The following is a 13,574-nucleotide window of genomic DNA, read 5'->3' as shown; positions in this document are numbered from 1 at the left end:
CAGGTAGGGTTTACATTAACCTATAACATTTCCTTGCAGTAACACTCCAGGTCCCCTTGAAGTATGAAGTCTACCAGATGCCCAATTCCAAGTAAAAACATCCAAGCAGCACTATGCCCAGTTACTTCTTTCAGATCTTGCTGTATTTCATAACAGCTGACTCCAAAGGACATTCTATTCCGTTATCTATAAAAAGACCCCTTACACACCTCCAAAGCAAAGGGCCTCAGATCAGAGACACACTTGTTTGTAGGTAATGGACAGTAGGCATCCAGGTCTGAGACACACTGGCAGAACTGGAGAAGATCTCAGAAAATGACGACTGGATTCCCACTCCAGACCTCCCAACGTTCATGAAAGGAAGACAAAAGAAAAAGGTATGGGGCGCCTGGGTGGCTCAGTCGTTAAGCGTCTGCCTTCAGCTCAGGTCACGATCCCAGGGTCCTGGGATCGAGCCCCGCTTTGGGCTGCTTACTCAGTGAGGCGCCTGCTTCTCTTTCCCACTCCCTCTGCTTGTGTTCCTTCTCTCTCTCTCTCAAATAAGTAAATAAAATCTTTAAAAAAAAAAAAAAAAGAAAGAAAAACGCCCTTTCCATCTGCTGACAATAATGAATAGGGAAAGAATCGTTCCATGGTCCCTGTAAGGAAAGAGGCATCTTATCAAGGGTTAGGTTCAGGTCTGGCAGCAGACAAATCCCCTTAGCACAGGCCCTGTTGTGGGCAGGAAAAGAAACAACATTTTTTAATCACTCAAATTAAATATCCCTCAACATAAGGCAAATAATGTATATGGAATAGGAGTCATTACTTCATCCCTTAAGTGAGCAGTGCACCTGGAAAGCACGGATGGGTACATTTTCTACCCTTCCTTTACCCACTCATATTGTCTACAGATATTTACTGGATGCCTTTAATGTGCCAGCCTCCACGAACACAGCAGTTAAGACAAGAACCTTATCTTTATGGAGCTTATAGTCTCCTAAGGTAGAAAAACAATAATCAAGTAACTTAAAGAGTGAAATAATGTAGCAATTTCAAATGGTGATAAACACTATGAAGAAACATAGGGAGAGTAAAGGAGAGAGCGAGTAGCAGATTAAGAAAAAAAAAAAGCCCCACAGAACTTTACATGGTCAGAGAAAACTCTTGATAAAGGGGTCAGCCGAGCAGTCTGTTGATATGAAGGAATAAGTCATGCAACACTCTGGGAAAACCCGCAAACAATTGAGCGTGGTGACTGGGTAACTCTCCCTGCCCACCGGGTGCTTCGTTCCCAGGACTCTACACGTACAGGGGACATAAGAGCCTGCGGGAGTGAACAAAACAAGTTGGTTTAATAAGGGGGAACGAGATAAAGGTCTACTAGATATTCCTGTTTGAGAATCCTTCTCACACATTTCAGAAGTATAAAGAGATGTTTCATGAAGAGATGCGTTGCTGTATAAATTTATAGTAATTGTACCAGAGAAGCAGAGGAAAAAGCATTCCAAAGGCCTCAGGTGGCAGCACGTTGGGCCTATCTGAGGAGCAGCAAGAGGAGCTGGGAAATCGGGAGGGAAACAGGGCTGGAAGATGGGCTTGGACAGGAAGCAGGGGCCACGCCGGGCCAGGCCCTGCGAGTGGCAGCAAGAACGCGAACTTGGTTCCAAGTATGATACGCAGACCTCGGAAGCTCTGAGCCAGAGAGTGAGGTCCTTTGATTTTTGAGACTTCATTCTGTCTGCGGCACGGGGAACAGACTGCAGAGGGCAGGGACAGAAGCTGGACATCGGCCAGGATGACAGTGTCCAGGCAGAGATCAGGATGGCTGGGAATCAGCTGGTCAGATTGTAGTCCAATATATTTCTTTTGACAATAATCCTAGTTAACATTAAACGCTCACAGGGGCGTCTGGGTGGCTCAGTGGGTTAAAGCCTCCGCCTTTGGCTCATGTCATGGTCTCAGGGTCCTGGGATCGAGTCCCACATCGGGCTCTTTGCTCAGCGGGGAGCCTGCTTCCTCCTCTCTCTCTGCCTGCCTCTCTGACTACTTGTGATCTCTATCAAATAAATAAATAAAATCTTTAAAAAAAAAAACACAAACAAACAAACATTAAACGCTCACAGTTGCCCCTCTCCTGCATTGCCTGGATTCCCAACAGTTCTGATGGATAACACCTGAGGCTCATTCACAGGGGAAGACTTGGGCTCATCACTTGCTTGCAGCCTTCCCTGCCCAGCGAGGCACTTAGTTCTTAGCAGCTCCTTTTGCACGGTGCTCACACCCCAGCGCCCTCCCGTTACTCACCAACCGGAGGACTTCTGGATTCTACCTCATACCTGTGATGCTTCAGGTCTCCCTTGGCAAGTGACTGTCAGGGTCCAGACCCAGGCCAGCTGTGTCCCAGAACAGTCTTTCTCACCACCATCACCACCGTATCCGGCCTCCCGACCTGGGCAAGGACAATCACGATGTGCCAAAGGGAGATACTTCCTACTCAGTCAAAACAACACGGCATCTCTGCCTCTTCGGCCAGAAGCCTACACTCAAGATCACGAACATTCAGCCCATCCGTGAAATTCCACCCAACTTAATTAAAATGTCTAATCGTTTCTGACTCATTACTGTACTTTTTGATTTGTTACAGAAGTTTGTGTGCTTCCCTGTGCTTGCTGTGTTTGCCATCTGTGTTCCTGCTGGTCTCCCAAATCTGGTTGTTATTAGTGAATCACTAACTTTGTCTTGAAATAATCCTTATTGTACACACCCTCATACTTTTAATCATGATCATCCTGAAATTTAAAACGTTCTCATGTAGAACGCAGATAAAAATCAGTATTTCTTTAAATTATTATGACCTATGGAAGGTAAGAATTCGAGGAGGCCTTTAGGTTCACCCAGCGTGGTGGCTGTCACCCCAAGCTGCACACTGAACTCGTCTGGAAAGGCCTCTGGCCACCAGGCTAATGGCATCAGAATTTTTGCACTGGGGAGCCTGGGCATAATTTTTAAACTCCCCAGGTGATTACAACGTGCAGCCAGAATGGACAATCACTGCTTTAAACCGCATCCCCCTCCAGCAGCCTCCTGCCCCTCGTTTTCAAATGGAAGGCAAGGAGACCCCTGGGTGGTAGGGTGTCACTTGCCAATGGTAAAGCCAGCATGAGACAGCCACAACTGAAACCTGAATTTCCTAACATGCTGTTCAATTTGCATTTAACATCTCCAAAACTCAGATGAATGTAAGGGAACAGAGGGGGGTTCTGCCAATTGTGGCCCCAATGATTCTATTTCCCAGGCTTCATTTCTTCTGATTCGCCACCTTCCTGTGTCTTGGCCCAGCTGCCAGACTGGTCTAGTTTGGAGCAAAGTCATGCAGGAAAGCTATGCTAGGGCCCCACAGCAGCCCCAGAACCGACAGGGGTTCTTTCTCTTTCCGTGGAACAATCGTAGTGAGTGGCGCACCTCTGAAGACTTCACTAAGTGGGTTACCAAAAACCCTGCTCTATAGCAACCCATGAAAAACCTATAACTAACCCCATATTCAGGAATGAAGAAAGTAATCCTGGATATGCACCCATTTCTAGGTACGTAAGGATGTTTACAGCAGCACTGTTTATGTAAGGGGAAAGTGGGAAACAAATTTCAAAAATGTATCCTTAAATTTAAAAAAAGCTATAAAACATGCAATATATTCCCAATTTGGTAAAAGTAAATATGTATCCACATAATGAAAAAAAGTTGAGTGGCTGGGTTATAGATGGTTATTATCTTCTCTCTTTTTAAGTTTTCCATATTTTCAAGTTTTTCTCTAAAGCATATGTCTCTCATTTAAAACAAGAGAAAAACATTTTTTTTCCTAAAGGAGGACAATAAACACATGTACAGAACTGTATTTGGTCACAACTTGTTTTTGATACCCTTCTCCTTTTTTCCCTCTAGACCAAGGACATGAACCAGGCACTTAACTTCCTGCCACGTTCTACAGGAGGAATAAACATTTCAGCAGGAGACTGATTAGAATCTGCCTGACTTCACTTAGGTAAGTCAAAAGCAAAGAAAAATTTTAGTGTCGTAGAATATTTTTTCATGACATTAGACACATATTAACATGGCCCATCTTTCCAGTCTCCACGTTATTTAACTGATCTTAATATTTCCGGAGCATTTTCCGTGCACCAGGGACCCTTCCAGGCTTTGGGAACTTTACGATCAACAAAAAATGTCTAAAGCCCTGTTTCTTGTGGCTCTTATATTGAGGGAGGCTGGGAAGAGACAATAGAACAGGTTAATGAGAAGCAGAATGAAGCAGGGAGAGGGTAGGGAGTGCTGGGGCTGGTGAGTGGGGGAGGGAAGCTGTTATTTTAAATAGAGGAGCTGGGAGTGCCTTAGTGGTGAGGTCACTTTAGAGAAGGGACCTGACAGGGGTAGCCAGTCCTGTGAGTATCTGAGACGAAGAACATTTCAAGCAGCTTTCTGGTAAATAAAGGGGAAAACCTCTTTCCTGTTCCACTGTTCTTTGGGCCACCCGCAATTACATTCCTGATGGATGTTTAGACAGTTTGGAAAGCCACAGAATGGCCTGAGAAAATTTCTGTGGAAAGTGGGGACTAGAAAAAGAGAAAAATTTGAGGGGAAAAAAGGGATTTGTGCAAGTCAGCACCTAGAAAAATGTCGTATCTTTGCCTTTTCAATAGTGCTTTAGTGAACTATGTAAAAAGCTACTTATGGTGGAGACATAGACTGAATTGGCTAAAAAACAAAACATTTCCTGGATCTTACCTAAAACATGTACTAATTATAGATCTTTGCCTGGAAAGGACATGAATAAGCCATACATTTAACATAAAATTGTTTCTAATCTTTAACCTTTATTAAATTTATGAAAAGAAAAGGCTAACAATCTAATGCCTAAGCTTTAATTTTATGAAAAATGATTATTTCTACTGAAAAAAGTGTTTCTACACTTATATTTATGGAAAACACAAAAAATTAAGATACTTACAGAAATCAATTTATTACCAATGCTTTTGAAGTAAAAGAAATTTCCCTTTCCTTTCCTCTCACATAGAAAAAAGAACTAGAAACCTAATCATTAATATTTTTATTTCAATCTGTAAAACACACTTGCCTGAAGTTAAACTGCCAACAGATTAATTCTTTAGAGTTTAAAATAAAAGATGACATTATACCTATAGTCAAGGTTTCCATGGAACAAAACCACTGTAATTGCAGCTTCATAAAGAACAATTGTGCAGCACAAGGCGGCCTTTTTATTCTCGGAGTTTTATATTACCAACAAAATCCTCAAGAGCAGAGATAATCTGAAAGGATTTGAGTTCCATTTTAACTCAAATTTACCATCTCTCAATTCGCATGATCAAATAGAGGGAACTCTGGTATCACCTCAGTCACTCAGCAGGAGGGGAAGTTGGCCTCTAGGTATATGTGAGATGGAGCATCTCCTCTAGGGATAAACTGAAGACTTTCAGGGGCTATTAAAATATCAATTTCTTTATATACTAAGTTCTATCTCTAGAAACACAATGATACGGTCACGCTCCTTTTCAAAAACGGAGCTTGGTTTCTAGGCAAAATTAATGTTGCATCAAGAACCACGTATTTCCTTCCTAAGATACTAGAAGGAGTTCTGAAGTCCCAGGTCCTTTCTAAATCTTTCCAGACTTCCTGGTCATAAAATTCCTTCCTTTGTCAGAAGTCTGGGGATCTTTAAGAACAGAGCCGTCGAGAGAGAGGAGGACAGAATGTTGACTAAAGATTGGAAGGCAGACGGTAAGATTCCTTCCAAATCCCCCAGATACGTATTTCTAGGACCTGAACTGCGTGAGCGAGTCTTACGTTTTCTTGAAATGCCCAGGCCAAATTAAGTTACAATGCCAAGAATGTTACCTAACACTGACACTGAATTATGGCTTTTAGGAACAGAGTCTGGAATTCCTGCTATTAAGGGTCTGTCTGCCATCAGAGACAGGCGAAAAAGTAGTTTCATGCCACATAAATAAGTATATAAACATTAAACGGAGGGAGAGACTGTTTGGCCTGGGAGATTAAGAACAAGCGTGAATGGTATTTTCCTCTTCAGACACATACAGAAAAGCGAAGTGGAAATGGAGGCTCTTAAATGTTTCTGAAATATCCAAATGATAGAGAATCATGGGTGCTTGAGTTCAGAAGACCCTCAAGGCATGACTCCTATCTTCAGCACTTCCACAACCCTGCTCCAGTTCAATCTGAACACAAGTGAAAGCTTCACCTACCCCAGGAAGCTTCTTCCCCTCATACAGTTCTATCCCTGTGAACACTTCCCTTGACTAAGGAAGTATGTTTTCTAGAACTTCTCTTCACCAGCCCTGGTTTGATTCCATAAAGCGGGGACCCCAAATCCACTTCTGGCAGAGGCCAGAAGTGATAGGGACCAGGGCCAACTAAAGAGCGCACTGCCATTGTCAAAGGCCAGCCACTGCTCTGCTCCAGCTGGCAGCTGCTGTGTGGGACACGGGTCCCGGTCAGTTTTTATGAAGAAGAAAGCCAGGAATCTGAATTTTTGTAGCAATGTCTTGGTTTTTTTTGAATGCATAAGGAATAAATTATGGAGTTCAAACAGCTCTGGGAGATCAACTAACCCAAACCTTCTATAGAGAGAGAAAACAGAGATCCGAAATAGAAAAAGCAACTGGCCCAAAGCCAATCAGAGGCATGCCGGGCAGTGGAGAGCCCAAAACATAAGGTCCCATGTCTTCCAGCACAAAAATGCAGCCTGTGAGTGAATAGTGCCTTCAGCCTATAGACTTGTTAAAGGTTTCTGAATGAAGAATCCGCTTTAGCTCACTACCTGTATCAAGTCATCACAGTCCCCGTCTCGTTTTTTTAACAGCGTCCTTTCAAGTTGAGAGAATCTGAAGCAGAAGTTATAAGCCCAGACTGGGGAGACACGCTACTCCAGTTTGCAAGCCTGGCTCCACCACTTGCCGCCTGCAGGGCACCTCTCCTGACTAGGCTTCAGCACCTTGGTCTATGAAACAGGGACCATAGTACCCACCTGAGTGTTGCTGGGAAAATTAAATGAGCTTCCAAAATCAGCATCAGGTGCTTACAGCGTGCCTGACAGAGTAAGCACGTCATGGTCAACATGATTACTTCCCAGAGAAAGAACTACAGCAGGCCAAGAAGAGAGTTAATGCGAACACACTAAGCAAAACCACACAAAACCACATGTCCTAGAAAATTAGGAGTCCTGACAAAAATTAATTATAGCAGCTAGTTCCTTTATAGAGATTAAGGCAGATGTAGACTTTAGAAATTAGAGATTTAAATTATGGCCACAAATGTAACCACGAACCCATAAATCAAACTCTTAGCACTCACCAAAACAAGAAAGATTCAGTAAGCTTCCTGTTTTCTCCTCCAATCTTGGACAAGTCCTAGCATACAAAGGATCTACTCCATCCTGGGCTCTTCCTCATTGAGCTGATTCTCTAAACAATTACGTCAACCATCTCTTCCCTTCTATCATCTCGAAGGACTAGTAGGGACCAAGTCCCTCAAAAGTTCTTCCATTCAGCTAGACCTTTAGTCTTCTCATTTCCCTTTCGCTATACACTAGCAAAAGACAAAGACAGCAAATACATTCTTTTAAAAAAGGAAAAAAAATGTATCCTTCCTTCGATGTCGCAACCCAGTCACTAACTGTCTCCACACAGCCCTAGCTCTACCGTGTTTATCACGCAGGTCCCTGCTAGGAGGAGACTGCAATTTCAGCCAAGAGAAAGAGCATGTATGCATCAGGAGAATTCTCAGAGGTTCACCGACCATCAGAAGGGGCAGGAATGCCTGGTCTCAAATCACAGAAGCCATAAACAGAAATCAGCACTGCCGCTCCGGTCATCAAAGCACGAGACGCTAAATAAAGTGATCTTTCCCAGGGCCTCAGTGCACCCTACGGGTCTGAGGATCTAGTCTCCGGCTCTGCGTATCACTATGTACAATGCTTATAACAGTTACACTTACTGACCGCTACATACCAGCTACAGAGGAACGCCCTGTACATGCATCGACCCATTTAATTCCCCTACTAAGCAAAGTAGGTACTGTCATCTCTCATTTCACAAACAGGGAAACTGAAGCCCTGAGGGGCAGAGTCACTTGCTGAAAGATACATAGTAAGAGGGTTACCTGGGTGGCTCAGTACATTAAGCATCTGCCTTGGGCTCAATTCATGACCCCAGGGTCTCTGGATCAAGCCCCACATTTGGCTCCTTGCTTAGCAAGGAGCCTGCTTCTCCCTCTCCCCTACTTGTGCACATGTGCGCTCTCTCTCAAATGAATAAAATCTTTAAAAAACTTTTAAAAAGATACACAGTAAAAGCAGGAGGGCAAGGACACCAACCCAAGTGGTTGACTCTAGAGGTTAACTAGTTAACCACTTCCCAAAATTGCAACTAGAGATTTCTGATATGACTTTCCTCACTCAGACTGTATCAGAGAATTCACAGGCATCTGACCAGCTCCAGGGAGATAAGTGGGGTCTCAGGGCCTTTAACTTCCCTTTACAGATCACTCCGTTTACTCTCACTGGCAGAAGCTCCATTCCTATATAGTTTTACTCAAGGAAAACTTAGGCAGAGGCTCTCTGAAGCACCCAAAAGGCACTTCCCCACATCCTTTTATAGGGGACATGAGAAATCTGTGGTCCATGGGTTTAATCGGAAGAGGTAGATTGATCTTTTTCTTCTGTAGGACAAAAAGTGTATGATTTCAAAGTCCAGGAAAGGACAAGTGATGGCTAGCAAGTAGAGAAGGAGCCAAATGAAAAGTAGGGGGAAAAAATTATATATATATATATATATATATATATATATATATATATGAATGAATAGTGATCTTAATCCCCAGGGAAATGCAGCTTAAAAATCACAATGAAGACACCACTCTTCAACAAGCAGGAGGTTGGCCAAAGTAAAAAGTATAACAAGTGTTGATGAGGATTTGGAGAAAATGGAACCCCCATATAGTGCTGGCAGGAGTGTGAAATGAGGCAGTTGCTTTGGAAAACAATCAGGCAATTCCTCCAAAGGTTGCAACAGGACCCAGAAATTCCAAGAGATATGGCCACACACAAATTTGGACACAGACGTTCGTAGCAGCATTATGCATAAACAGAAAGTGGAAGTTAACTGGATGCCTATTAATTGATGAATAAATGAAATGCGGTATATCTGTACAATAAAATATTTGCAACAAAAAGGAATAGAGTACTGACAGATACAGGCAATGCATTAAAAGACCATGAAAACATTACGCTAAGAAGCCAGTCACAAAAAACACGTATTACATTATTCTATTTATAGATCTTCAACTTACAATGGCGTTACATCCCAATAAACCCATCATAAGTTGAAGATGCATTTAATACACCTAACCTCTGATCCCAGCTCAGACTAGGCTACCTTAAACATGTTCAGAACACAGTCTACAGTTGGGCAAAATCATCTAACACAAGGCCTATAATAACGTGTTGAAGATACTATGTAATTTATTGAATGCTGCACTGAAAGTAAAACAAACAAACAAAACAAAAAAACCCAGAATTGTTATATGGGTACAGAATGGTTGTAAATGTACCACTGTTTATCCTCCTGACTGAGTGGCTGGGAGCTTTAGCTGGCTGCTGGCTCCAGCTGCATACTGCTAGCCCAGGAAAAGATCAAAAAATCAAAATTCAGAGTACAGTTTCTACTTGATGTGTATCACCTTTACACCACCGTAAAGTCAAACCATGACAACTCTTAACTCGGGGACGGTCTGTAAATGAAATATCCAGAATAGGACAATATGCAGAAAGTGTATTAGTCATTGCCTAGGGCTAGGGGGTTGGGGAGGAATGAGGAGGAACTGCTAATGCAGAGGGTTTCTTTGGAATTGGCGGTGAGGGTTGTGCAAGTCTCAGTATAGTAAGAGCCCTTAGATTGCAGACTTTAAATGTGTGAATTGTAAATTTGTAAATGTGAGTTCTCTCTCCCTAAAGCGGTCCTGTTTTTTAAAAGATCTTTAAAAACCAGTTACCAAGGAAAACTACTAGTGTATTCCAGGAGAATCTGTGTCTTTGTGAATGAGAAACCATAATCGCAGAAGTGGCAGAAACCCAAAGTTATTTCAGCAGGGGGAAAAAATTAAGAGTCTGTATGAAAGGGGGAAGAGGAACCAATTTCCATTTAACTGAATTTCAAGGTAGTAGGTGTGTCGGGGTCATATCACCCCAAATGCATACATATTACAGGATGGGTTGCATAACTAAATTCTGACCTTCTCACCAAAAAGCTATCAGTTCCAAAAATAAAGGATTTAGAGGAGAGGTGAGATTTAAAAACAAGAAAAACAGGCAAAGGCTGATATTAGCTTTTTGGAGACTCTAAAAAAAGTTTGCAAATGTAAGGATCCTCGGGCATACTCTACCCCATGTTCACAAAATAAGGATAGTGATTTCCCTGTAAAATGTACACCATTTCCTAAGATGAATTTAGAAACAGGACTTAAATTTAACTAGAAAAAGTAGAGCCTTCAAGTTCTGGAGCTGAGGATAAGACATGAATAGCGAGATCAGTGCTGGGATCTCAGAGTTTGAAATTCAGGAGAAATATTTAAAAGTAAAGGGTCTGCCAAGCTACCCAGTCATGTATCTCCTTAATAATGAGACTTCAGCAGAAATCAATGCAATCTCTGACCAAAGTGACTACAGAGTCCTAATGTGGCAATATGTCAAATGATAATATGGAAGTTTCATGGCCATTAGCTGATGCGGCGTTAACACATTTTTGGAAACAGAATAAGAATTTTGTTTACATTTTTAGCCTTGAACTTTCAAACTACAACCAAACCCTTTACTCCCACTCTGTCTTAAGCATCATTTGTATGGAAAAAATCAGCCTACTGCTTTCTTTAAGAACAGGCAAGCCATTAATTGATCCAATGTGTTGGCAGCTCTGGAGAACCTTTTTAGACAGGAATAAATGATGCCTCTTTCTGTTGGAAGAAGCCACGTTTAACACTTCATGCATATGCACACAGAAACATTTAAGGAATCCTGCAAATTAGCTAACAATCCTCTTGGAATTTAGAGAACCAAAAAAAAAAAAAAAAAAAAAAAGGAGCAAACCTCCTTTACAACCCCTCAAATCAGAGGTTAGATACTAAACGTTTAAAGATACTTTACATGACCTAAAGTGCTCTTCCATAGTCCTCCAAATCGTTGAATATCATCAAGTTTAAGCAATGCTCCTAGGACTCAATGTTGGGGTACCATTTTTTCCCCTACAAAACTGTTGAGCCCAAGAAAAAAACATCAAGTGCCTCTAAATGCTGTATCATAGCTTTTCTAAGTGAATTGCCTGTCCTCTTCATTAATTAAGGAACTGCACTTTTCTGGCCTATGTGTTAAAAGTATTGAACTTTCCCTATTTTACCTATGTTAAGGTTGACAGCTTCTTTGTTAAAGACGGCTGGTGTTGACTACAGGTGATATGGCTCTCAAAAGGAAAACTTGTCCCCAAGAAAGCACCCCCCCCCCCAAACAATACAGCCAAAGCTTGGTGTTCCATTTCACCAGCAGCACTGTTTTTAAAAAGCACTAGCCTTTAAAGAAAATGACATCTTTGAACAGGCAACTCCAGTCAGAAAATGCATCTGTCATTTCTATTCCCCCACCCTCCCTTAATGGATGCCACAGCCTCAACCCAGGAACCCCTCTGGGGAAGGAGGGCCCAACTGAAGGAAGCCAGTCTGCTAAAAGTAGCTAGTTAGGCTGACCAGCCTGGAGAGGACTTTCCCCCCCACCTTGGTTCCTACGGTGGAAGCAGTGCTATGTCAGGCCCAGGGGTAAATAAATACGAGTTTAGGGCAGTAATGTATTTCTAGCTCCGGCACCCCTCAGTCATTAGGAAAATCTTATTCTTTCTACCCTGAAGTCGCTTCATTCTTGCCAGAAAGAAAACCTTCAGCATATTTAATCTCCCAATCAGGCAAAGGATAATGCAATACTGGAAAAGCAGGTATAACTTTAGGGCCACCATGCTCTTCTTAGCTGGTTGAGGATTATTTACCTTTGTGCCTGCATGTCAGTTTCTCCGAATGACAGAGCACAGGACTTTTATTATTATTTACGACGTGCGTCAACCCGGCGGGGGGTGGGGGTGGGGAACCTCTTAACCTCCCAGGAAGGGTTGAAACCTGACTTGACGGAGCAAGTTAGCGGTGGTGAGCGGCCAGCCCCAGTAACCCTACCCGCCTCCCGACACAGAAACGCCTGCACCAGGAGTGTACCCGATGCACACAGTCGTGCCGCGCTGAGTTATCAGATCTACTGGTTCCAAACAGGTGCGGGGCCGGTCAGTAACTGAGAACCATATGCGAGCCCTGCCCCCCAAACTTCACGTTCCAGATCCTCCTCGGGAAAGTTAGCCCACCCCGGCGAACCCACGTCGCAGCGGCGGCGCTATGCTAATTGGAACACACTCTCCGGTTTCCCCCTTTGCCCGGATCTGATTAGTCCTGCTCTGTAAACCCCCCGAAGTAAAGCGAAGCAAAACTTAATAGGTCTAGGGAACAGACACGCGCCTTCTGCGCAGACTTCCCAGAAAGGAGCTGGGAGGCAGGCGCTGGATCCTTCTCAGCGCCCACATCCCTTGGGGCTCCCCGTTCCCCGCGGCGCACCCGCCCGGGGCGCTTACCTGCATGGGACATGGTGATGGTCTCGTTGGTGCTGGAGCCCACGTTGAAGATGACCACCGCGGAGGCGTTCTGCAGGAACGCGTTCCGGATCTTATCCCTATACGTGCAGTTGCCCTTGGGGATGAGGGCTATCCAGTTCTTGCCATGGGCCGGGGCGGCGAACTTGGTGCTGGGGTCGCAGGCTAGGCGGTCGTGGGCCGAGCTGGCCATGACCACCTCCCCGCGGGCGTCCTGCTTGGGCGAGTGCTCCCCGTAGCGCCCGCACTCAGTCTTCTCGGTGTGCAGCTCCTTGCCGCCGCCGCCCGCCACTCCGGGCCCGGGGTCCGGCGCGGGCTCGGCGTAGGTGATGTTCACGAAGGCGGTGTACCATTCCTCCTTCTCAGCCACGGTGAAGTCCAGGCAGAGCAGATGCACGAAACAAAAGGAAAGCAGCCATGTTGAGAGAGCCAGACTGCGGCACGCTTGGATGAGAGACATTGCCATCTTTATCCGCCGGGGCCCCTTCCCCGCCCCCCGCGCCCTCCCCCCGCCCCGTCCCTCCTCCCCGGCCCCGGCCAACCCCGGGCCGGCAGCTTCTTCTCCTCCTTGTCTTCGCGTTCACTCCGGGGACCTGCGGGCCCGCGGCCCGGACGCGCAGCCGCCGCGGGGGCCGAGTTCCGAGCGAGGGGATGGCGCCGGCCCCTTCCCCTTTCAGCAGGAGCTTGGCCGTTGCATTTCGCTTCACCGGCGCTGGAGGGGCGCGGGCGGAGGAGGCGCTTGGGCTTGCGGAGGAGTCCAGCTGCCGAGTGTCCGGCTCCTTGGCCCGGCTTCTGCTTCTCTCATAGGGGTGGCAGGGGCCGCTGGAGCGTGCG

At 44.7% G+C, this 13,574-nt stretch overlaps 1 protein-coding gene across 2 annotated transcripts in view; it reads right to left on the bottom strand.

The window, feature by feature from the left end:
• The window catches only part of RNF150 (ring finger protein 150), a 261,941-nt gene extending 248,720 nt beyond the window's left edge, over nucleotides 1-13,221 (bottom strand). For both annotated transcript variants that reach the window (XM_044268030.1, XM_044268031.1), the window contains exon 1: nucleotides 12,723-13,221. In XM_044268030.1, coding sequence (XP_044123965.1) covers nucleotides 12,723-13,206 — 484 coding nt within the window. In that variant the 5' untranslated portion in view covers nucleotides 13,207-13,221. The remainder of the gene's footprint in view (nucleotides 1-12,722) is intronic.
• Between the last annotated feature and the right edge of the window lie 353 nt (nucleotides 13,222-13,574).

Source organism: Neovison vison, chromosome 11 (assembly GCF_020171115.1).
Source record: "Neovison vison isolate M4711 chromosome 11, ASM_NN_V1, whole genome shotgun sequence".
NCBI classification, from domain to species: domain Eukaryota; kingdom Metazoa; phylum Chordata; class Mammalia; order Carnivora; family Mustelidae; genus Neogale; species Neogale vison.
Note: the sequence above shows the minus strand (reverse complement) of the source record. Positions and strands in the feature narration are given on the sequence as shown.